This window comes from Somniosus microcephalus, chromosome 28 (genome assembly GCF_052327205.1).
Source record: "Somniosus microcephalus isolate GS21.2 chromosome 28, FLI_Smic_1.0, whole genome shotgun sequence".
NCBI classification, from domain to species: Eukaryota; Metazoa; Chordata; class Chondrichthyes; order Squaliformes; family Somniosidae; genus Somniosus; species Somniosus microcephalus.
In genome coordinates, this window is record NC_141014.1 from 37,993,454 (window position 1) to 38,018,201 (window position 24,748).

General features: G+C 52.3%; 1 protein-coding gene across 4 annotated transcripts; it reads left to right on the plus strand.

Annotated features, from left to right (window-relative positions):
* Positions 1-214: 214 nt before the first annotated feature.
* Positions 215-22,956, plus strand: LOC147099615 (interferon regulatory factor 3-like). 4 transcript variants are annotated; one of them, XM_085969873.1, is made up of 9 exons: positions 215-485; positions 11,492-12,517; positions 12,909-13,080; positions 14,002-14,102; positions 15,232-15,271; positions 17,242-17,487; positions 19,124-19,492; positions 19,877-19,998; positions 21,397-22,956. In XM_085969873.1, the coding sequence occupies exons 2-9, from the start codon at positions 12,353-12,355 to the stop codon at positions 21,547-21,549; spliced, it is 1,368 nt and encodes a 455-aa protein (XP_085825999.1). In that variant the 5' UTR covers positions 215-485; positions 11,492-12,352; the 3' UTR covers positions 21,550-22,956. The 4 variants fall into 4 exon arrangements, with proteins under 4 accessions (XP_085825999.1, XP_085826000.1, XP_085826002.1 ...); XM_085969874.1 differs by having other exon boundaries at positions 12,352-12,517; XM_085969876.1 differs by lacking the exon at positions 215-485 and adding an exon at positions 6,271-6,660 and having other exon boundaries at positions 12,352-12,517.
* Positions 22,957-24,748: the final 1,792 nt, after the last annotated feature.

The following is a 24,748-nucleotide window of genomic DNA, read 5'->3' on the forward strand; positions in this document are numbered from 1 at the left end:
AGGGGGCTGCTTGGCCCCCCCCAAAGGAAATAAAGGGACCAATGTTGGCTCAGCATCAATATATTTTTTTGATAACCCCCCTGTGAAGCTGCTTGGGACGTTTCACTACATTAAAGGTGCTGTGTAAATGCTGTTGTTGTCGACTCACAGGCGAAGAACGCCTGGCAGTGTGGGGCTGTGTTGCAGCAAGAGTCAGTGAGCGCTGGGGAGATTGGGGGGGGAAGAAGATTGGAGAGGCAGGGGAGGTGATAAACAACCTAAAAGGGATTTTTTAAAAATAATGTAGAGGAATGTGAGGTGATTCAACCAACGGAATTTACATTCCTTCTTCCAGGTAGACAGCTGACTGATAAGGGACGTATGGTGCTAAAGAGACACGGGCTGGGTCTGATTCTCTACTCCGATTGATTTGTGGTAAAATATCTCGAGGGAGTGGCCTCCGCATTCTCATTCACAGAATGTTGTCAACAGTGGACAAATCCGAGGTGAGTGTGAGTGTGAGGCATACATAAATAAAGAGAGGAGGAAGTCGCATTTGTATCCCGCCTTTCGCAACCCATGTTCCCTCTAGATTTGTTTGTCGCCGTGCAGGCCCGTTAAGAGGCGGCGCGCGGCCGAACGGCTTACGGGGAACATTGTTCACCACAACCAGGACATCCCAAAGTGCTTTCGAAGTGTGGTCACTGCTGTACGCGGCAGCCAATTTGTGCACAGCAGGATCCCACAAACAGCGACGTGACAATGAGTAGATAATCTGTGTTGTTGGGTGAGGGATAAATATTGGGCCTGGGGCAGCAGGGAGAACTCCCCCCCCCGCCTGCTCTTCTTCGAAATAGTGGCCGTGGGATCTTTTATGTTCACCTGAGAGAGTAGACAGGGCCTCGGTTTAACATGTCATCCGAAAGACGGCGCCTCCAACAGTGCAGCACTCCCTCAGTACTGTCCCTCCGACAGTGCGACGATCCCTCATTACTGTCCCTCCGACAGTGCAGCGCTCCCTCAGTACTGCCCCTCCGACAGTGCAGCACTCCCTCAGCACTGGCCCTCCGACAGTGCGATGATCCCTCAGTACTGCCCCTCCCCCAGTGCAGCGCTCCCTCAGTACTGACCCTCCGACAGTGCGGCACTGCCTCAGTACCGCACCTCCGACAGTGCAGCGCTTGCTCATTACCGCACCTCCGACAGTGCGGCGCTCCCTCAGTACTGTCCCTCTGACAGTGCGGCGCTCCCTCAGTACTGCCCCTCCAACAGTGTGGCACTCCCTCAGTACTGCCCTTCTGACAGTGCGGCGCTCCTTCAGTACTGCCCCTCCGACAGTGCAGCGCTCCCTCAGTACTGTCCCGCCGACAGTGCAGCGCTTCCTCAGTACTGCCCCTCCGACAGTGCAGCACTCCCTCAGTACTGCCCCTCCGACAGTGCGGCGCTCCCTCAGTTCTGCCCCTCCGACAGTGCAGCGCTCCCTCAGTACTGCCCCTCCGACAGTACGGCGCTCCCTCAGTACTGCCCCTCCAACAGTGCGGCACTCCCTCAGTACTGCCCCTCCAACAGTGCGGCGCTCCGTCAGTACTGCCCCTCTGACAGTGCAGCATTCCCTCAGTACTGCCCCTCCGACAGTGCGGCACTCCCTCAGTACTGCCCCTCCGCCAGTACGGCGCTCCCTCAGTACTGCCCCTCCGACAGTGCGGTGCTCCCTCAGTACCGCCCCTCCGACAGCGCAGCACTCCCTCAGTACTGCACCGGGAGTGTCGGCCTGAATTGTGTGCTCAAGTCTCTGGAGTGGGACTTGAACCTACAACCTTCTGACTCCGAGGCGAGGGTGCTGCTCGCTGAGCCACAGCTGATACCTATGCTCCTGAACCGTGCCGCTCACATACATAATGAGCGCCTGGGTAAAATCCTGGCAGGAACTGGCTCCTGTGGAACCTTACCTGCTGAGAGGAGACAACACCTTTGGGATGGGGAGGTGGGGTGGGGGCGGTGAGGGTGGGACATTTGTGACAGAAGAGACTCGCTTCAGTTAAAGATGAGGTTGGTGGTGGAACCCTGAGTGTGGCTCTGTGCGTGGGGGCCCGGCATTCCTCAGTTTGGCAACGACACCAGCAAGCAGAGAAACTGTGGCTTCTCTTTGTGTCAGTGTGAAAGTAGACCCCTTACTGTCTGCGTCAGTCCAGTATCAAATGACATGAATACACCTTCCTCTCCATTATCACCTTGTCCCTGCCGTTCTCTATTTTTGCCCCCCTTTTACTCTCTGATGTGCTGCGCGGGCTCTGTGATCGATCTGAGAGTCACCAGGCTAGGCAGGGAGTGAATCAGCCAGGGCTTCCACTCCTCCTGATTGTTATCCAGCAGTCTCTGTTGGTGTGTGTGCATGTGTGTGTAATCCAGCGTGCATGTGTGCATCTGCGTGTGTGTGCACGTGAGCGTGAGCCTGCGTGCTTGTGTGTATGTGTGCACGAGCATGCGTGTGTGTGCATGTGCGTGTGTGTGCGGGCGCATGTGTGTGTGCGTGCTTGTGTGTATGTTAGTGCGAGCATGTGCGTATGCGCGTGTGTGTGCATGTGTAATCCAGCGTGCATGTGTGCACCTGCATGTGTGTGCACATGAGTGTGAGCATGCGTGCACGTTTGTAAGTGTGTACGAGCATGTGTGCGCGTGTGCTGGCGCATATGTGTTTGCGTGCTTGTGTGTATGTGTGCACGAGCATGCGTGTGTGTGTGTGTGTGTGCAGACGCGTGTGTGTGTGCATGCTTGTGTGTATGTTTGTGCGAGCATGTGTGTGTGTGTGTGTGGGTGCGTGTGTAATACAGCGTGCATGTGTGCACCTGCATGTGTGTGCACGCATGTGAGCATGCGTGCACGTTTGTATGTGTGCACGAACATGTGTGTGTGTGCGCACATTAGCTGAGAACAGGACTGGGCTGACCTGTGATGCCCACCGGGGTGATGCTCTGGAGAGACACCGTCTCCTGCGGAATTGTATCTTCAGGAGAGGTAGAATAAGGGCAGAAAACTCTGAATGTTGTCGGGAGCCTATTCGAGTTTCTTGGTGCACAGTTCAAGGATTAGCTCCTACGTAACAGCTCCCCAGATCTATTACTGGACAGAATCCAAAGCAGACAGAAGAGAGAGCCACCACAAGTTGCCTCTCTGATCGTGTACTACAAGGGCTCCTGCTGGCCAGTGGCTGCCAGGCATGTCAGAACCTGTCTGATTGCTGTATAGAAAGAACACACTGAAAATGAGCATAAACCAGACTGGTGCCTTGCTTACGAAAGAGATAAGAAGCAATCAGTATTATGTCCCCTAGCCGTACGGTGTGTGTAGCCTGACATCACTGGGACTTGCCAGGGTTCCATATAGAGTCATAGAATGAGACAGCACAGGAGGAGGCCATTCGGCCCATCGTGCCTGTGCCGGCGCTTTGAAAGAGCTCTCCAATTAGTCCCACTCCCCACTGCTCTTTCCCCCACAGCCCTGCAAATGTTCTCCCCTTCAAGTATTTATCCAATTCCCTTTTGAAAGTTATTATTGAATCTGCTTCCACCGCCCTTTCAGGCAGCGCATTCCAGATCACAACAACTCGCTGCGTAAAAAACAATTCTCATCTCCCCTCTGGTTCTTTTGCCGATTATCTTCAATCTGTGCCCTCTGGTTACCGACCCCCCGCCACTGGAAACAGTTTCTCCTTATTTACTCCATCAAAACCCTCAGGATTTTGAACACCTCTATTACATTTCCCCTTAACTTTCTCTGCTCCAAGGAGAACAATCACAGTGGGTTCAAGTCCCCACTCCAGAAACTTGAGCCCAAAAATCTAGGCTGACACTCCCAGTGCCAGTGCTGAGGGAGCGCCGCACTGTCGGAGTGCCAGTGCTGAGGGAGCGCCGCACTGTCGGAGTGCCAGTGCTGAGGGAGCGTCGCACTGTCGGAGTGCCAGTGCTGAGGGAGCGCCGCACTGTCGGAGGTGCCGTCTTCCAGATGAGACGTTAAAACCGAGGCCCCGTCTGCTCTCTCAGGTGGATGTAAAAGATCCCATGGCCACTATTTTGAAGAAGAGCAGGGGGAGTTCTCCCCGGTGTCCTCGGGCCAATATTTATCCCTCAACCAACATCACTGAAACCTGACGATCTGGTGATTGTCACACAGCTGTTTGTGGGAGCTTGCTGTGCGCAAATTGGCTGCTGCTAACATTTCAAAAGTACTTCATTGGCTGTAAAACACTTTGGGACATCCTGAGGTCATGAAAGATGCTATAGAAATGCAATTCTTCTTTTTCTTTCTGTGGTACTCCAGTGTGCTATTAATGATTGGCCAGCCAGCCAAGCTGATTAATGGGAAGGAGCTGAAGGGGACAGGCCTGTTGATGCAGCCTTCCTCCCATTCACCTCCAGATAACCTTACCTGCAGCCCAACAGGTCGGATGGTCCTAGACGGGCAAGCAGCTGGAAGCTTCCCAGTGTTCTGCGCTGGTAAACTGAACGCTGTTAGCCAGTTAAGCTGCTGCAGTGCCCCAGCACATCTTTGGGGTCCCTAGGCTTCGGCTAGTCCTGCACTTACCTTCGCTGCACTTAAGTAGGGTTCTATACCTCGGGACCCTACTGTCAACAAGGGCAGACGTCGATGACAAAGTCCAACCCCATCTTCACTGTGCCAGTGCAGCCTTCGGTCGCCTGAGGAAGAGAGTGTTTGAAGACCAGGACCTCAAACCCGGCACTAAGCTCATGGTCTACAGAGCAGCAGTGATACCCGCCCTGCTGTATGCCTCAGAGACATGGACCATGTACAGCAGGCACCTCAAAGCACTGGAGAGGTACCACCAACGCTGCCTCCGCAAGATCCTGCAAATCCATTGGCAGGATAGGCGCACCAACGTCAGTGTTCTTCCTCAGGCCAACATCCCCAGCATCGAAGCTCTGACCACGCTCGATCAGCTCCGATGGACGGGCCACATCGTCCGCATGCCCGATACGAGACTCCCAAAGCAAGCGCTCTACTCGGAGCTCCGACACGGCAAGAGAGCCCCAGGTGGGCAGAGGAAACGCTTCAAGGACACCCTCAAAGCCTCCTTGAAAAAGTGCAACATCCCCACCGACACCTGGGAATCCCTGGCCCAAGACCGCACAAAGTGGAGGAGAAGCATCCGGGAAGGCGCCGAACACCTCGAGTCTCTTCGCCGGGAGCAAGCGGAAGCCAAGCGCAAACAGCGGAAGGAGCGCACGTCAACCCAAGCACCCCACCCACCCGCCCCTTCAACCACCGTCTGCCCCACCTGTGACAGAGACTGTAGGTCCCACATTGGACTCATCAGTCACCTGAGAACTCATTTTTAATGTGGAAGCAAGTCATCCTCGGTTCCGAGGGACTGCCTAAGAAGAAGAAGAAGGGTATGTGTCCCTACAGGAAGAGAGTGCGCACTCCATATCTCTTTTTAAAATTAATTCTGGGGATGTGGGCATCGCTGGCGAGGCCCAGCATTTATTGCCCATCCCTAATTGCCCCTTGAGAAAGTGGTGGTGAGCCACCTTCTTGAACCGCTGCAGTCCGTGTGGCGAAGGTGCTCCCACAGTGCTGTTGGGGAGGGAGTTTCAGGATTTTGACCCAGCGACGATGAAGGAACGGCCGATATATTTCCAAGTCGGGATGGTGTGTGACTTGGAGGGGAACTTGGAGGTGGCGGTGTTCCCAGGTGCCTGCTGCCCCTTGTCCTTCTAGGTGGAAGAGGTCGCGGGTTTGGTTCAGGCAAATAGAAATTCTACCCGAGGGGATCACTCACCAGTTTGGTGTGGGGTGTGTTTCCGCACGTCGCACACCCAGCTGAACCAAACAATAATGGCCCACCTGTTCTCTGCGCCTGCGGAATTTTCCTGGGAATGTTGGTTCATAAAGAATGGTTCCGGGGATGAGGGATTACGGTTCGGTGGAGAGGACGGAGAAGCTGGGCTTGTTCTCCTTGGAGCAGAGAAGGCTAAGAGGAGATTTGATGGAGGTGTTCGAAATCGCGAAGGGTTGAGTAAATAAAGAGAAACTTTTTCCAGAGGTTGAACCAGAAGACACAGATTTAAGGTGATTGGGAAAAGAACCGGAGGCGACATGAGGAAAAACTTTGTTACACAAGGAGTGGTTAGGATTGGGAATGCGCTGCCTGATGGGGCGGTGGATACAGGTTCAATAGTAGCCTTCAAAAGGGAATTGGGTAAATACTCCAAAGGAGAAAAAAATTGCAGGGATGTGGGGAAAGAGCGGGGGAGTGGGACTAACTGGATTGCTCTTCGAAAGAGCCGGCACACACTCGATGGGCCGAGTGGCCTCCTTCTGTGCTGCACTCTTCTAGGGTTCTACGATAAATAAGGCAGCCGCCCTGGGCCCAGGATGTTGTCTGCGTGAAAACACTCACAACTTGAATTGTTTTTAGATGTGGGGAAAATTTCCCTTTAAGTGACTTGCCGAGAGAAAAGGGAAATGATGTCAGAGAAGGAGGAACATCCCCTTTCTGTAAACATAATTGGTTCTTAGAGGGATGTTTCCAAATAGAAAGTAAAGTCTGGCCTGAAGGGAAAATCCGAGCCAATCCCTTTCTCACCAGCTTTGAGGGACTGTTGAAAATTTGGAGCAGGGTTTTTGAGTCCAAAAAGTGCCAGATTGGGATCACGGTACAAGGTAATGATGTTTTCATTCACTCCTCTGAGCTTGAGAGTCTCTTAAAGAGGCCAAAGGTATCGCAGTCTTTCTGGTTTGTAAGAAGAATGCCTGTTACAAAAGGGGCAGACAGGGCTGGATAGGATTAGGGCCAACCCTGGATCGGGTTAGGGCTGGGGCTTAGCCATGGGTGAGTTTCCCTTTGTCTTAAGTTACGGAAATCTGCAACAAAACAAAAAACCAGACTGGCCAGTTCCAAGTCAGTGACCTTACCTACAAAGTTCAGGGTTGACCGGCCTTGCCTTCTTTAGCGGATTGTCAAGCGGTCGGCGGGCTGGACTGCGGGGGGCGGGGGTCCGGAGAACGGCCGGAGTCAAAGTAAACGGTCACGGTTCTGAGAGGCTTTCAATGTTCCAATAACTGTGCGGGGGATAAGGAAGGAAGGTTTGATCGGTAAAATTTTGCCATGTGTGTGACAAGAAATAAAGTCTTGCATTTCTATAGCGCCTTTCATGACCACCGGACGTCCCAAAGCGCTTTACAGCCAATGAAGTACTTTTTGAAGTGTAGTCACTGTTGCAATGTAGGAAACACGGCAGCCAATTTGCGCACAGCAAGCTGCCACAAACAGCAATGTGATAATGATCGGATCATCTGTTTTTAGTGATGTTGATTGAGGGATAAATATTGGCCCCAGGACACCGGGGAGAACTCCCCTGCTCTTCTTCGAAATAGTGCCCCGGGATCTTTTACGTCCAACTGAGAGGGCAGACGGGGCCTCAGTTTAACGTCTCACCCGAAAGATGGCCCCTCCGACAGTGCGGTGCTCCCTCAGTACTGCCCCTCCGACAGTGCGGCACTCCCTCAGTACTGCCCCTCCGACAGTGCGGCACTCCCTCAGTACTGCCCCTCCGACAGTGCGGCGCTCCCTCAGTAATACCCCTGCGACGGTGCGGCGCTCCCTCAGTACTGCCCCTCCGACAGCGCGGCGCTCCCTCAGTACTGCCCCTCCAACAGCGCGGCACTCCCTCAGTACTGCCCCTCCGACAGTGCGGCGCTCCCTCAGTACTGCCCCTCCGACAGTGCGGCGCTCCCTCAGTACTGCCCCTCCGACAGCGCGGTGCTCCCTCAGTACTGCCCCTCCGACAGCGCGGTGCTCCCTCAGTACTGCCCCTCCGACAGTGCGGCGCTCCCTCAGTACTGCCCCTCCGACAGTGCGGCGCTCCCTCAGTACTGCCCCTCCGACAGTGCGGCGCTCCCTCAGTAATACCCCTGCGACGGTGCGGCGCTCCCTCAGTACTGCCCCTCCGACAGCGCGGTGCTCCCTCAGTACTGCCCCTCCGACAGTGCGGCGCTCCCTCAGTACTGCCCCTCCGACAGTGCGGCGCTCCCTCAGTACTGCACTGGGAGCGTCAGCCTGGATTTTTGTGCTCAAGTCTCTGGAGTGGGGACTTGAACCCATGACCTGACTCAGAGGCGAGTGTGCTGACCCACTGAGCTACGGCTGACAGAGAGAGAGCGAGAGAGAGAGGGATGCCTGATGGCTCCGAGGGTTAATCACCATCACCGGCTGATCCACACAGAACAGGAGGGCCTCAGGTTCCCTCCTCAGTCTGTACAGAGTTCGCCGATCACAGCATTTCAGGTGCTACAGCTGGGCTCCTGAGCTAGGGAGGGGGGAGAAAAATCAGCCAGGGTTCCTCTTCCTGATTGTTGCTTAGTAACCCTCCACCCCACCGCCCCCCGCCAGCAAGTGTGGTGCATAAACAACGGCATGAACCAGTTGGGCCGAATGGCCTGTTTCTGTGCTCCACATTCTAGGCAACAGTCCTTTCCAAACCTCCAGGCTTCAAGAAATTCAAAACAGGGACAAAACAAGCGTGCAATAAACTAAAGGGAAAATCGGACGGAGTGGCTTGAGTTTCAGAGGTGGGTTGGCTGCGGTTCATAGGTTGGACAGCTCCTATCCGTCCCTTCCTGGCACACTACTGTCCCCTGTGCGGATCAGCAGACGTAGGAAACTCGGACTTTCCTGGCTTGTGTGGCCCAGTTCCCACAACGTGGACGCGCAAGTAGTGTAACGGTTACGGTGCTGTATATTCGCAACCCTGAAGCTGAGCGTTCAAACCCCACCGTGGCAAACTCTGAAACTGAGCTCAATAAATCTGATCATTTGGCACCAGACAACAGAATGACCACAGGCGCTTATTGGATTGTCGTATAGGACCTAACTGGGGAAAGGGAATGCTCATCTAGAGGAAGGGAACCAGCCACTCCTAGCTGGTCTGGGCCTACATGTGACTCCAGTCCCACACTACATGGTTGCTTCTTAAGTGCCTTTGGGGCAACAAGGGTTGGGCAGTAAATGCTGCCTTGTCAACACACACCAGGAGCCAACCTGCTGAGTCATCGGGAGGGCTCACCTGGAGAAATACTTACAACAGAGGATCCGAAGCTTCCCTTAATTTAATTAGCCTCAGGGAGCTGGTGAAGCACAAATTTTATTTTACTAAGATCTGGGCGGAAGGGAGCCAAAGCACATCGTCGATGACCGGGGGTACAGTAGGATTAGTGCTTAAGTTACTGGGCTAGTAATCCAGGGCTGGACTCATTATTTTTTTATTCGTTCATGGGATGTGGGCGTCGCTGGCGAGGCCCAGCATTTATTGCCCGTTCCCTAATTGCCCCTTGGGAAGGTGGTGGTGAGCCGCCTTCTTGAACCGCTGCAGTCCGTGTGGTGAAGGTGCTCCCACAGTGCTGTTAGCGAGGGATTCTGTCAGCCGAGGTAGTGGAGTTAGAAGTATTAAGTGCGTTTGAAGTGCAGTTGGATCCCCGAGGGATCAGCTTCGATGGGCTGGATGGCCTTTTCTCATCCTGGGCCTTTCTTGTGTTCTTCAGCTCTTGCGTCCAGTGACACCAAGCTTGAATATTAAAGGCCTGTAACAACAACAGCTTGTATTTATACAGCGCCTTTAACGTAGTGAACCGTCCCAAGGCGCTTCACAGGAGCGATTATCAAACAAAACTTGACCCCGAGCCACATAAGGAGATATTAGGGCAGGTGACCAAAAGCTTGGTCAAAGAGGTCGGTTTTAAGGCGCATCTTAAAGGAGGAGAGAGGCGGAGAGGTTTAGGGAGGGATTTCCAGAGCTTAGGGCCCAGGCAGCTGAATGGCGGAGCGAAAGAATTTAGGGGCACACAAGAGGTCAGAAATGGAGGAGCGCAGAGATCTCGGAGGGCTGTAGGGCTGGAGGAGATTCCAGAGACAGGGAGGAGGAGGGGGAACGAGGCCATGGAGGGATTTGAAAGCAAGGATGAGAATTTTAAAATCGCGGTGTTGTTGGATCCGGAGCCAAAATAGGTTAGTGAGCACAGGGGGTGATGGGTGAATGGGACTGGGTGTGAGTTAGGACACGGGGCAGTGAGCACAGGGGGTGATGGGTGAATGGGACTGGGTGTGAGTTAGGACACGGGGCAGTGAGCACAGGGGGTGATGGGTGAACGGGACTTGGTGTGAGTTAGGACACGGGGCAGTGAGCACAGGGGGTGATGGGTGAATGGGACTGGGTGTGAGTTAGGACACGGGGCAGTGAGCACAGGGGGTGATGGGTGAATGGGACTGGGTGTGAGTTAGGACACGGGGCAGTGAGCACTGGGGGTGATGGGCGAACGGGACTGGGTGCGAATTAGGACACGGGGCAGTGAGCACATGGGGTGATGGGTGAACGGGACTGGGTGCGAGTTAGGACACGGGGCAGTGAGCACAGGGGGTGATGGGTGAACGGGACTGGGTGTGAGTTAGGACACGGGGCAGTGAGCACTGGGGGTGATGGGTGAATGGGACTTGGTGCGAGTTAGGACACGGGGCAGTGAGCACAGGGGGTGATGGGTGAACGGGACTCGGTGCGAGTTAGGACACGGGGCAGTGAGCACAGGGGGTGATGGGTGAACGGGACTGGGTGTGAGTTAGGACACGGGGCAGTGAGCACAGGGGGTGATGGGTGAACGGGACCTGGTGCGAGTTAGGACACGGGGCAGTGAGCACAGGGGGTGATGGGTGAACGGGACCTGGTGCGAGTTAGGACACGGGGCAGTGAGCACAGGGGGTGATGGGTGAACGGGACTCGGTGCGAGTTAGGACACGGGGCAGTGAGCACAGGGGGTGATGGGTGAACGGGACTGGGTGTGAGTTAGGACACGGGGCAGTGAGCACAGGGGGTGATGGGTGAACGGGACTCGGTGCGAGTTAGGACACGGGGCAGTGAGCACAGGGGGTGATGGGTGAACGGGACTGGGTGTGAGTTAGGACACGGGGCAGTGAGCACAGGGGGTGATGGGTGAACGGGACTCGGTGCGAGTTAGGACACGGGGCAGTGAGCACAGGGGGTGATGGGTGAACGGGACCTGGTGCGAGTTAGGACACGGGGCAGTGAGCACAGGGGGTGATGGGTGAACGGGACCTGGTGCGAGTTAGGACACGGGGCAGCGGAGTTTTGGATGAGCTGAAGTTTACGGAGTGAGGTGTAGGAGGGAGGTAAGACTGAGGGAGGTGAGGAATTCCACAGTTTACATGTCTGGGAAAGAATGAGTTAGACTATCCAAAGATGTGCGAGTTAGGTTGATTGGCTATGATAAATTGACCCTTAGTGTTAGGGGGATTAAATACATGGGGTTACGGGGATAGGGTGGGATATGTGTTGGTGTAGGGGTTACGGGGATCGGGTGGGATATGAGTCGGTGCAGGCTCGATGGGCCGAAATGGCCTCTATCTGCACTGTGGGGTTTCTGTGATTCTGTGTGATTCTGTGATATCCGCTGCTGAAACCCTCATCTCTGCCTTTGTTCCCTCTAGACTCGACTATTCCGACGCACTCCTGGCTGGCCTCCCACATTCCACCCTACGTAAACTTGAGCTCATCCAAAGCTCGGCCGCCCGTGTCCTAACTCGCACCGAGTCCCGTTCACCCATCACCCCTGTGCTCGCTGACCTACATTGGCTCCCGGTTAAGCAGCGCCTCGATTTCAAAATTCTCATCCTTGTTTTCAAATCCCTCCATGGCCTCACCCCTCCCTATCTCTGTAATCTCCTCCAGCCCCACAACCCCCCGAGATATCGGCGCTCCTCTAATTCTGCCCTCTTGAGCATCCCCGATTATAATCGCTCAACCTTTGGTGGCTCTGGAATTCCCTGCCTAAACCTCTCCGCCTCGCTACCTCTCTTTCCTCCTTTAAGACGCTCCTTAAAAATCTACCTCTTTGACCAAGCTTTTGGTCACCTGCCCTAATTTATCCTTATGTGGATCAGTGTCAAATTTTTGGCTTATAATACTCCTGTGCAGCGCCTTGGGACATTTTACTAAGTTAAAGGCGCTATATAAATACAAGTTGTTGTTAAACTCTGCTCAGGTGACTCCCAGTGATTTAATGCCAATACTCTAGCTCCCTTTCTCTGTGAACATATGCATCGAGCAAGAGGAGTGAAGAACTACCGTTGAGAGAAGTGTCTCCACGTCAGAAAACACATCCCATTTCTCGATCCCGCCTTGTGTCTGCCTTTCCCTATTTTTCTTTGTCACTCTCTTCATACCTCCTTTTCCTCATTCTTTTCCCCCCCCGACTGCTCCTTTCCGCTCTGCGCTCCCAATCCTCCTCGACCTTCAGCTCCTCAGGCAGTTTCTAGTTTTTTTTTTTTTTTTGCCTTGTTCCCAACAGAATGGCTTCCCAGAAACCTTTGCTATGCCCCTGGCTTATCGAGCAGATAAACAGCGGACAGTACCCTGGCCTCCGCTGGTTGAACGCAGAGAAAACACGGTTCAGGATCCCTTGGAAACACGGTCTGAGGCAGAACATTTCAACAGACGATACCAAGATATTTGAGGTAGCGTCAATTTACTATTTATCCAAAATGTTTCTGATTTATTTTTCTAAAGATTCATGTTTGACTGTAATATTACTTTCCTGCTTTAAAAAAAAATTGGATCCATTGATTCAGCAGGGTAAAGATTACTCACTGTGTAACTAAGGGGTTCCTGTTTATTCAGCAGGGTAAGGATCACTGACTGTGTAACTACAGAATTCCTGTTTATTCAGCAGGGTAAGGATCACTGACTGTGTAACTACAGAATTCCTGTTTATTCAGCAGGGTAAGGATCAGTGACTGTAACTGTAGCAAGTTTCTGTTTATTTAGCAGGATCACTGACTGCGTAACTGTATGGAGTTCCTGCTTGTTCAGTAGGGTTAGGGTTAATACATTTTGTACATTCTGCAGGCTTGGGCAATAGTATCTGGCCGGTACAGACCAGGGATTGATCCACCAGACGCTTCCATATGGAAGAGGAACTTTCGAAATGCTTTAAATAGAAAGAAAAACTTCTGCAGAGTGCAGGACAACAGGAACCACTCCGAGGACCCTCACCAGATCTACGAGATCCTGAGCGATGGTGAGTGATGAGCCTCTCTGATATCGGCCGCAGCGCTCCCTCGTTACTGCACTAGATTTTTGTGCTGGTGCCTCTGGAGTGGGACTTGAACCCACGACCTTCTGACCCGGTGCTCCCCATGGAGCCGCGGCTGACACCTTGTGTACTGTTTATAAGGAGAAAATGGCCAGAGTAAAGGGTTTGGGAGCCACGTCGAACCCGCTCAATCCCCAGACTGTCGGGGGGCAGGGGAGAATGAAAACCAAAAATGCTGGAAATACTCAGCAGGTCAGGCAGCATCTGTGGAGAGAGAAACAGAGTTAACGTTTCAGGTCGATGACCTCTCATCAGAACTGTCAGCACGGGTTTTAGACCTGAAACTATACTTGAGGTCCAGCAAAGAACCATAGACTAGTACAGCGCAGAAAGAGGCCATTCGGCCCATCGAGTGTGCGCCGGCTCTTTCGAAGAACAATCCAGTTAGTCCCCCTCCCCCGCTCTTTCCCCATATCCCCGCAATTTTTTCTCCTTTAAGTATTTATCCAATTCCCTTTTGAAGGCTACTATTGAATCTGTATCCACCACCCGATTGGGCAGCGCGTTCCAAATCCTAACCACTCGCTGCGTTAAAAAGTTTTTCCTCATGTCGCCTCTGGATCTTTCATCAATCACCTTCAATCTGTGCCCTCTGGTTATCGACCCTTCAGCCACGGGAAACAGTTTCTCTTTATTTGCTCTGTGTAAACTCTTCATGATTTTAAACACCTCCATTAAATCTGCTCTTAGCCCCTCCTGGAAAGAAGTCAATCTGCGAGTGTAAATGCCACGAGCACGGTACAAACTCGCGCGTTTATCGAAAGTGCACATCTGTGTTTTACCTCTGCTTGCAACGTTATAAAGTTAAGTTTGCTTCATTGTATTTTAAATATTCTTCCTCTTCAGTCCAGGAGCCCAGTGTGAGCACCGAGGAGGAGAGTGAGGACACCAGCCCTGCAGTAGACATGAACTCCACTGGAATCTCCATGTCTACACCTCAAAACCCGGTACAGCAAGCCCATCTTACCTGTAACAATTTAAGGCATAATACCTTTCTGTCGGGTTTGTGAACAAGGAATGCCAGCGTTGTGTTTGTTTACAAAGAATTTAAAACACAAACGGGCCATTCGGCCCAACTGCCCCGTGCCGGTGTTTATGCTCCACATGAGCCTCCTCCCACCCCTCTTCATCTCACCCATCACCATATCTTTCTACTCCTTTCTCCCTCGTGTGTTAATCCAGCTTCCTCTTAAATGTATCTATGCTATTCACCTCAACCACTCCCTGTGGTAATGAGTTCCACATTTTGATCTGCGTCAGCTGTAGCTCAGTGGGCAGCACACTTGCCTCTGAGTCAGAAGGTTGTGGGTTCATAGTCCCCACTCCAGGGACTTGAGCACAAAAACTAGGCTGACTCTCCAGTGCGGTACTGAGGGAGTGCTGCACTGTCGGAGGTGCCGTCTTTCAGATGTTAAACCCAGGCCCTGTCTGCCCTCTCAGGTGGATGTAAAAGATCCCACGGCATGATTTCGAAGATGAGTAGGGGAGTTCTCCCTGGGGCCAATATTTATTCTTCAATCAACCTATAACAAAAACAGATTATCTGGTCATTATCACATTGCTGTTAGTGGGAGCTTGCTGTGCACAAATTGGCTGCTGTGTTTCCTACATTACAACAGTGACTACACTTCAAAAAGTACTTCATTGGCTGTAAAGCGCTTTGAGACGTCTGGTGGTCGTGAAAGGCGCTATAGAAATGCAAGTCTTTCTTTCTCCCCACTCTCTGGGTAAAGAAGTTTCTCCTGAATTCCCTATTGGATTTATTATCTTATATTGATGGCCTCTAGTTCTGGACTCCCCCACAAGTAGAAACATTTTCTCTCTGTCTAACCTATCGAACCCCTTTCATAATCTAGAGAAAAGAGCCCCAGCCTGTTCAGCCTTTCCTGATGGTGTAGATCATAAAACGCCACGGACACCAGCCCTGGCCACAGGCTCCCTTCCCCTTCCCGAGCGGGGTGTGGATTTGAGATTGTAGCAGGCGGTCGTGAAGAAGAATATCGCCGTTGAATTCTGACCAGTGTTTTATCCCCTGTAGTTTGATCTGCGGAATAATCTTTCTACATCTTTCTGCAGAACACTCTCGAAACCAGCTTGAGCGACTTGACGATATCAGGTACCTTGAAAATATAGATTTTTTTTTTTTGTTTGGCTCCTGTTTCAGGCCATTCGACTACGAGAGCATCACAGCCCAGCTTGGGCCTGTCCTCACAACACGCACGCCGCCCCCCCCCCCCCCCCCACCCATAAGAAGGAGTCGCTCGCTACTGGATTTTTCCCTTTCTACCCTAGGGGCACTGAGGCAAACTCAAGCCGCCCTCCCCCAACTAAGTCGCAAATCAGGAATGCTAGAATCCAGCTCGAGATCTTCCTGGCCTCTGTGGCTCCATACTGCAGTGGGCAGGCAGTAACGGCCAATTAGCAAACTGTCCCATTCCTCAGGAATATTGGTCTGCCCTTCCTTCATTCCCTACGGATGCCCTTTTGCCATTTTCGCAGTGTGTTGAGCGCAGCTCAGTGGGCAGCACTCTCGCCCCTGTGTCAGACGATTGTGGGTTTTTAAAAATTCATTCATGGGATGTGGGCGTCACCAGCAAAGCCAGTATTTATTGCCCGTCCCTAACTGCCCTCTTGAAAGTGGTTGTGAGGGGCTCGCTGGGCCATTTCACAGGGCAGTTAAGAGTCAACCACATTGCTGTGGGTCTGGAGTCACATATAGGCTCCCAAACCCGCGACCTCTTCCAGCTAGAAGGCCAAGGGGCAGCAGGCGCATGGGAACACCACCACCTCCCAAGTTCCCCCCCACGTCACACACCATCCTGACTTGGAAATATAGGAACAGGCGGAGGCCATTCGGGCCCCTCGAGCCTGTTCCGCCATTCAATGAGACCATGGCTGATCTGCATCCTAACTCCATCCACCTTAAACATTCACTCCCTCCACCACCAGCGCACCGTGGCTGCAGTGTGTACCATCTACAAGATGCACAGCAGCAACTCGCCAAGGCTTCTTCGGCAGCACCTCCCAAACCCGCCACCTCTTCCACCTAGAAGGACAAGGGCAGCAGGCGCACGGGAACACCACCACCTCCAAGTTCCCCTCCAAGTCACACACCATCCTGACTTGGAAATATATCGGCCGTTCCTTCATCGTCGTTGGGTCAAAATCCTGGAACTCCCTCCCCAACAGCACTGTGGGAGCACCTTCACCACACGGACTACAGCGGTTCAAGAAGGCGGCTCACCACCACCTTCTCAAGGGGCAATTAGGGGATGGGCAATAAATGCCGGCCTTGCCAGCGACGACCCATAAACGAAAATATAAGCCAGACCGGGTAAGGACGGCAGATTTCCTTCTCTAAAGGACATTAGTGAACCAGTTGGAATTTTTACAACAATTTGGTAATTTCAACGTCACCATTACCAACTTTTTATTCCAGCTTTATTTATTTAATTAACTGAAATTAAATTCCCCAGCTGCCATGGAGGGATTTGGACTCATGTCACCAGCTCATTAGTCCAGGCCTTAGGAATTATAAGCCCAGTAACATAACCACTATGCAACCGTAACCACTCGAGATAGTTGAGTCCAAATCTAGGCTGACACTCCTGGTGGTTGATAAAGAGGACTGTGAGCACGGAGGGATGGAAGAGTGGGATTTTTATTCCCAGTTTTCCATTGACTCTCCCGGATGCGCTGCCTCAGGGTGGTGCGGGAGGGAAGCCAATCCACGCGTAATGGCGGAGGCCATAAATAGGCCTCGGGGGGCCAGCTGATCCCTCCTCTAGGAAGATGCGTAGGGTAATCTGGGCCTTCGACCTCGCCGGCACTGCTGTCTGGCTGACGAGTCTGTGAGGCATGGACTATCCTCGCGGAATGGAGCAGCTTGTCTGGCCAGGAGCTGGTGGATGGGAAATGGGGGTTGTTGAGTTGAGTCAAATGTCCAGTTGAGTGTGTGATTCCACTCCTCTGGGTCAGGGCTGGAGCGCTGGGCTGTCAGGGCCCTCACACCAGTTGACGACTGCCAGGACGGCAGCACAAGGGACAGTCTCGCAAATCGACCTAACATCGTTTCTCTCATTTCAGGGGACGGTGGACAGGGGTTCCTGACGGAGAGGGATCTGGCCTTCAATCTCCCCGACTATTCTCCAGACCACGCCGTGCCCCCAAGCAATCTGAGCCAAGCAAATCCAACCACCGAGCTCCTTCTCGGTGCGAGTGCAGGTGCTGCTTGCGCGATGCCATCCCTGGTCGAAGACTCCAACGCCACGATCCCGAACGTTGGCGAGTTCCAAGCACAGATGAGGGGCCATTTTCCAAACGGAGAACTGGGTTAGTTCCAGCTTCCTGATCTATTGTTTCGCCGCATGCCCCTCGGCGTATAAACCGCGGCTCCAGTCTTTGGGTGCTTGGCAGGTTGGATTCTGAGCCAGTCACACCCTCCAGCTTCCAGATGATGTGGTTTGTGCAAAGTTGTACAAGACCGTGGTCAGGCCGCATTTGGAATACTGTGTCCAGTTTTGGTCTCCTCACACGGTGGGTGATATGGAGGCTTTGGAAAGGGTGCAGAGGAGGAGCCACTCGACTAATTCCCAGTCTGAAGCATCTTAGTTATCAGGACAGGCTAAAAGAGTTGGGACTCTACACGTTAGAGAAGTGTAGACTTTAGGGGTGATCTGATTGAGATTTATAAGATGATGAAGGGAAATAGATTGTGTTCCAGTTGACAGTTTGCTCCAGTTAAATGGGAGGACCAGGGGTCACAAAGTTACGTTGTCCAAGGCCAGATCGAGGTTGGATGTCAGGAGGTGGTTCTTTACCCAGAGAATAGTGGACCTCTGGGACACGTTGCCATCTCGTACGGTGGACGCCGACTCGCTGAATTACTTCGAGCGAGAGCTGGACCTGTTTCTGGCCGGGGCGGAGATCACCTCTTCCAGAAGGGTGGGCACTGCAAGGAATTCAGGGCAAGAGCGATCTCCTGGACGAGTTTCCATCGCCTAGCGGGGTCGGAGAGGAATTTCCCAGATTTTATTTCCCCCTGGGATTTTTATCTGGTTTTTTTTTTGCCTCTCCTAGGAGATCACATGGTTTCGGGCAGGGTGGAGAGTATATATTGTGAGACGCAACAAATCGGGACATCCCGTGAAACATGAGAGGTGCTATATAAATGCAAGCCCGTTTTTTTTTGCTGTACAGCAGGAAAAAGGGAGGGAACAGTTCTGAATCCCAGTTTACAAAAAAACCTCACAGCTTAGGAACATAGGAACAGGAGGAGGCCATACGGCCCCCCTCGAGCCTGTTCCGCCATTCGATGAGATCATGGCTGATCTGCGACCTAACTCCATCTACCCGACTTCAGCCCCATATCCCTTAATACCTTTGGTTAACAGAAATCTATCAATCTCAGATTTAAAATTAACAACTGACCCAGCATCAATTGCAGTTTGCGGAAGAGAGTTCCAAACTTCTACCGCCCTTTGTGTGTAGAAGTGTTTCCTAATTTCACTCCTGAAAGGTCTGGCTCTAATTTTTAGACTCTGCCCCAGTCCTAGAGGCCCCAACCAGCGGAAATAGTTTCTCTCTATCTACCCTATCTGTTCCCCTTAATGTCTTGAAACACTTTGATCAGATCACCCCTTAAAATTCTAAATTCCAGGGACTACAACCCTAGTTTGTGTAATCTCTCCTCGTAACTTAACCCTCGGAGTCCGGGTATCGTTCTGCTAGGCTGGCCAGGAATGGAGTAACGCCAAGTCTACTCGAGGATCAGAGGTGAAGGGGTGGTGGGGTATAAATAAGCCCTGGGCTGTGTTATGAGTTACACTGTACTAGATATGGGGTCAGTGGGGGTGAAATACAGGGCTTGAAATGGGACAAGTTGATTTGAGGGATGGGACGAGATGAATCTCTGCTAAGTTGCTGAGCGAACGGGCAAAATATTCACACAAAGCTTGTGTCTCCACAGTAACCGAGTTTGAGGTGGCGGTCTACTATCGCGGCAGAAAGGTGCAGGAGGAAACCGTGAAGAACACCAATGGCTTCCGGCTTTCCTTTGACTCGGATTATTCCTTCCCGTACCTGCAGGACCTCCGGTTCCCGGACACCACCTCGACCCCGATGAGCGACCTGCAACAGATCAAGTTCACGAACCAGCTGCTGCAGCGCATGGACCGGGGGCTGTCGCTGGAGATGCGGGACAACCTGATCTGGGCGCAGAGACACGGGAGGTGCAAAGCCTTCTGGTCAATGGGGCAAAGCCCCAGCAGTTCCGAACCTCAGCCGATTTCGAGCAAAGAGCTCACCGTCCTCTATGACATTCGCCAGTTCTATAATGGTGAGTGACAGGGATGGTAAAGCACATCTTGCAGTTACATAAAGACATCTGGCGCCTGTCTATAGGGCCACACTTCAGAGGGTCACTCTTCAAGATGTCAAGTAAGAAATGAGCACAATTGGGGCTGGGTTGCTTTAGCTTTAAGGGGCCAAATTGCCAGGACCGGTTGGTGGGGGTGTGGGCACATACAGCCCATGTGGTGCAGTTTGGACACTCTGAGCATCTTGGGGAGCCCACCTTGAGTTCTAAAGCCAGCCACAGGCATAACTCCTGTCAGCTCAAGTACTATTTGTTACCAAGGTGATGGATATTGCAGGTGGCCCCCTACAGTGAGATAGCTGTGTTGTCAGGAGTACTGTGAACATTCTAAATCTTCCTTCACAGAATTGATTGCCTTTATCAACTCCACTGGTGACACTCCACAGTACTCGATGTGGCTGTGCTTTGGGGAGCTTTGGCCGGATCCTCGCAGCAAGCCCTGGGATAAGAAGCTCATCATGGTGCAGGTAAGTTGACCTGTGGTAGTGTCACGGTGAGGCAAGAATTCACCACTTGACTTGTTTGCCTGCGTCCCAGCCCTACCTGCCCATGGATTCACCCGCCTTGATCCCAGGGAGCCTCTCCCTCTCTCAACACATCCCTCCGTCCCAGGGAGCCTCTCCCTCTCCCTGTCACATCCCTCAGTCCCAGGGAGCCTCTCCCTCTGTCACATTCCTCAGAACCAGGGAGCCTCTCTCTCTGTCACATCCCTCAGTCCCAGGGAGCCTCTCCCTCTCTGTCACATTCCTCAGTCCCAGGGAACCTCTGCCTCTCTCAGATTCCTCAGTCCCAGGGAGCCTCTCCCTCTCTGTCACATTCCTCAGTCCCAGGGAACCTCTGCCTCTCTCAGATTCCTCAGTCCCAGGGAGCCTCTCCCTCTCTCAGTCACATTCCTCAGTCCCAGGGAGCCTCTCCCTCTCTCAGTCGCATTCCTCAGTCCCAGGGAGCCTCTCCCTCAGTCACATTCCTCAGTCCCAGGGAGCCTCTCCCTCAGTCACATTCCTCAGTCCCAGGGAGCCTGTCCCTCAGTCACATCCCTCAGTCCCAGGGAGCCTCTCCCTCTCTGTCACATTCCTTAGTCCCAGGGAGCCTCTCCCTCTCCCTGTCACATCCCTCAGTCCCAGGGAGCCTCTCCCTCTCTGGCTGATCTGCGCCTCAACTCTGTTTTTCAGCCTTTGCTCCATATCCCTTAGGGAGTGCAGCGAAGATTCACCAGACTGATACCTGGGATGGCAGGAATGACGTATGAAGAGAGATTGGGTCGATTGGGCTTGTATTCGCTAGAGTTTAGAAGAATGAGAGGGGATCTCATTGAAACTTATAAAATTCTAACAGGACTAGACAGACTAGATGTAGGAAGGATGTTCCCGATGGCGGGGGAGTCCAGAACCAGGGGTCACAGTCTAAGGATAAGGGGTAAGCCATTTAGGACAGAGATGAGGAGGAATTTCTTCACCCAGAGAGTGGTGAACCTGTGGAATTCTCTACCACAGAAGGCAGTAGAGGCCAAATCATTAAATATTCAAGAAGGAGTTGGATATATTTCTTAAGGCTAAAGGGATCAAGGGATATGGGGAGAAGGCAGGGACAGGGTACTGAATTTGGATGATCAGCCATGATTGCATTGAATGGCGGAGCAGGCTCGAGGGGCCGAATGGCCTACTCCTGCTCCTATCGTCTATGATACTCTTACCTGACAAAAATAGGTGTGTGAAGTGATGTGAGAGGTGCGAGGAATTGCTTTCTAACTGCGACCGGTGACGACGAGTCCTGTAGTCTGTACGTTACTGTATATATTACCCATGTCGGCAGCGTCCTCGGTCCCTGGCTCCTGTACTAATGGATTCTTCCTCCCCCTTGTTCAGGTGACGCCCGTAACCTGCAAATTATTACATGAAATGGCGCATGGAATGGGGGCCTCCTCTCTGCAGAGTGACGATGTAAATCTGCAGCTCTCCGACCCCCTCTCTGCCTCCAGCTTCTTATCCATACTGGGGGAGTGCATGGACATTGACTAGATAGGCACCGTCTCCCGGCCTCTCTACCAGCCTGCCACCAGCGACCCTGACTGAGCCGGTGGGTGCGCAGGGAGCAATTGTGAGTAATCCAGACAACGTGAGTTCAAATCCCACTCCGGCGAGGTGAGAATTTGAATTCGATTTTCAAAAAGAAAAATACGGGACCAGCAAAAGTGACCGTGAAGCTATCGTAAAAACCCAACTGGTTCACTGATGCCCCTTTAGGGAAGGAAACCTGCCGTCCTTACCCGGTCTGGGCCTACATGTGACTCCAGTCCCACTCCAACCTGGTTGACTTTTACCTGGCCTCTGAAGTGGCCGAGCGAGCCCCCTCAGTTGTATCAAAGCACGACATAGCGGTTCAAGGCGGCGGCTTCTCGGGGCAACTGGGGACGGGCGATAAATGCCAGCCTTGCCTGCGACGCCCGCATCCCGTGAAAGAATTAAAAAAAATAAATGACCCGTAACAAGTGATGTAAACGAAAAACAAAGTAAAGGCAGACGCTGGAAATCTGAGACAGGAACATGCAGAGAGAGCAGCTCGGACAACGTGGGTCCAGAGAGGCTCCCCCGGAAATGTTAGCGTGCATTAACATCAACAATGTACGTGACACGTTCGCCTTTCCGTGGGAATGCCTGCTCTGGATTGGCTTTGGCTCGTTGCCTGGAGATGCGTGGCGACAGGTGAAGATGCAAAGCCGCCAGGCCGGGTCGCTGACCGTGGGTGGGATGATGTTCACCCTTCTGCCTGTCTGCAGAGACGCCAGCACGTTAGGGTGACTCTGTAACGACGCTTCGAATCCGGCTCGGTAACTACACATTCAGGCCTGCGCCACTGCTTGCTGCTGCTGGCTAGTGCTCGCTGGGTCCAAATCCTGGAACTCCCTCCCTAACAGCGCTGTGGGAGCACCTACACCGCACGGACTGCAGCGGTTCAAGAAGGCGGCTCACCACCACCACCTTCTCAAGGGGCAACTAGGGATGGGCAATAAATGCTGGGCCTCGCCAGCGACACCCACATCCCATAAACGACTAAAAAAAAAAAGTTCCTAACGCACAGAGCAACCAACTGCAAGGACAGCTCTGCTGGGGCCAGCCGATCACCTTGCTACCTTTTACTCATGGATTACACATCTGCTGCTGTTTGTTAGTTCTGAATATTGAAAGGAGCCTCGAACCTGCGCTGCACCAGTTGTTTCCAATTGGAAATTTAATTGCACGTAAAAAAAAGTTGCATTATGGTATAAAAATAATCTCGGTTGAAAGTCTTGTAGAGAGCGTGCTCTTCCTGTTAGTGTCACACCAGATCTTAATACTTGATTGGGAACATCCCCCACATGTTGTAAAATCACCTGGCGCGGGAGCAATGCCACAGGTGATCTACCAATAAAAGCTTTTGATATGTGCTCTTCTGGTGATCTGATTGATCTCTCTCTACTCCTTCTATCAATTTTGAGAGCCGCGCAGCAGCGACTCGCTGGATTTTTTTTTAAAACGCAGATGAATGTTTGCTCTTTCCCCGATCTCTCTGGCCTGGGGTTGCAGATGACATCCTCAGACCTGTTGCCTGGTTTGCTCCGCGTTGCCTCCTAGTCCAGCCTCCCCAACCCGTATTTGGACTGGCCAGTGAAATTGAGGCTATTGGCAGAAGGTGTCCTTCCGGTCTTTATAAACATTACAGTCTCGCATCCCTTCCACCCTAGCCCTCACCCCTTTCCTGGCTGGGGAAGGGGGCATGTCCACCACTGACTCCAGGTGCAGGTCTGCTGGTTGGATCCAGGTGTCTACAGCTATTCCCTCCACTAACAGGTTGCCACCTCCTGTTCCATTCGCCTCCATTACATAGAATGTGCAGCCCAGAAACAGGCCATTCGGCCCAACTGCTCCGTGCCGGTGTTTATGCTCCACACGAGCCTCCTCCCACCGCTCGTCATCTCACCTTATCAGCGTAACCCTCTATTCCTTTCTCCCTCGTGTTTATCCAGCCTCCCCTTAAATGCCTCGATACTATTCGCCTCAACCACTCCCTGTGGCAGCGAGTTCCACATTCTCACCACTCTCTGGGTAAAGAAGTTTCTCCTGAATTCCCGATTGGATTTATTAGTGACTATCTTATATTGATGGCCCCTAGTTCTGGTCTCCCCCACAAGTGGAAACATCTTCTCTACGTTTACCCTATCGAACCCCTTCATAATCTTAAACACCTCGATCAGGTCGCCCCCTCAGCTTTCTCTTTTCTTGAGAAAAGCGCCCCACCCTGTTCAATCTTTCCTGATAGTTATAACCTCTCAGTTCTGGTATCATCCTTGTAAATCTTTTTTGCACTTTCTCCAGTGCTTCTATATCCTTTTTGTAATATGGAGACCAGAGCTGTGCGCAGTGCTCCAAGTACAGTGTAACCAAGGTTCGATACAAGTTTAACAGGATCGCTCTGCTTTTCAATTCTAGTTCCCTAGAAATGAATCACAGTGCTTGGTTTGCATTTTTTATTTTATAATTTAAATTGTAAAGTATTTTGAAATGAGAGGTTGGAAAAGTTCAGACTGTTCTGCTTGGAAGAGAGAAGGTTAAGAGGTGACCTAATCGAGGTTTTCAAGATGATGAGGGGTTTTGATAGAGTCTTCTTCTTAACTTCTTCTTAGGCAGTCCCTCGGAACCGAGGATGACTTGCTTCCACATTAAAAATGAGTTTTCAGGTGACTGATGAGTCAGAGAGTAGATGGAGCAAAACTGTTCCCTCTGGCGAGTGGGTCAATAACCAGAAGTCACAGATTCAAAATCATTGCAAAAGATCTTGCGGGGAGATGAGAATTTTTTTCGCAAAGTTGTCGGGATCGGGAATGCTCGACCAGAAAAGGTGGTGGAAGCTGATCCCCTCAATAATTTTTAAAAAGGGAGTTGGACGGGTTGAGGGCAGCACGGTGGCATAGTGGTTAGCACTGTCGCCTCACAGCGCCAGGGACCCGGGTTCGAATCCGGCCTCGGGTGACTGTGTGGAGTTTGCACATTCTCCCCGTGTTTGCGTGGGTTTCCTCCGGGTGCTCCGGTTTCCTCCCACAGTCCAAAGATGTGCGGGTTAGGTTGATTGGCTATGATAAATTGACCCTTAGTGTTAGGGGGTTAAATACGTGGGGTTACGGGGATCGGGTGGGATATGTGTCGGTGCAGGCTCGATGGGCCGAAATGGCCTCTATCTGCA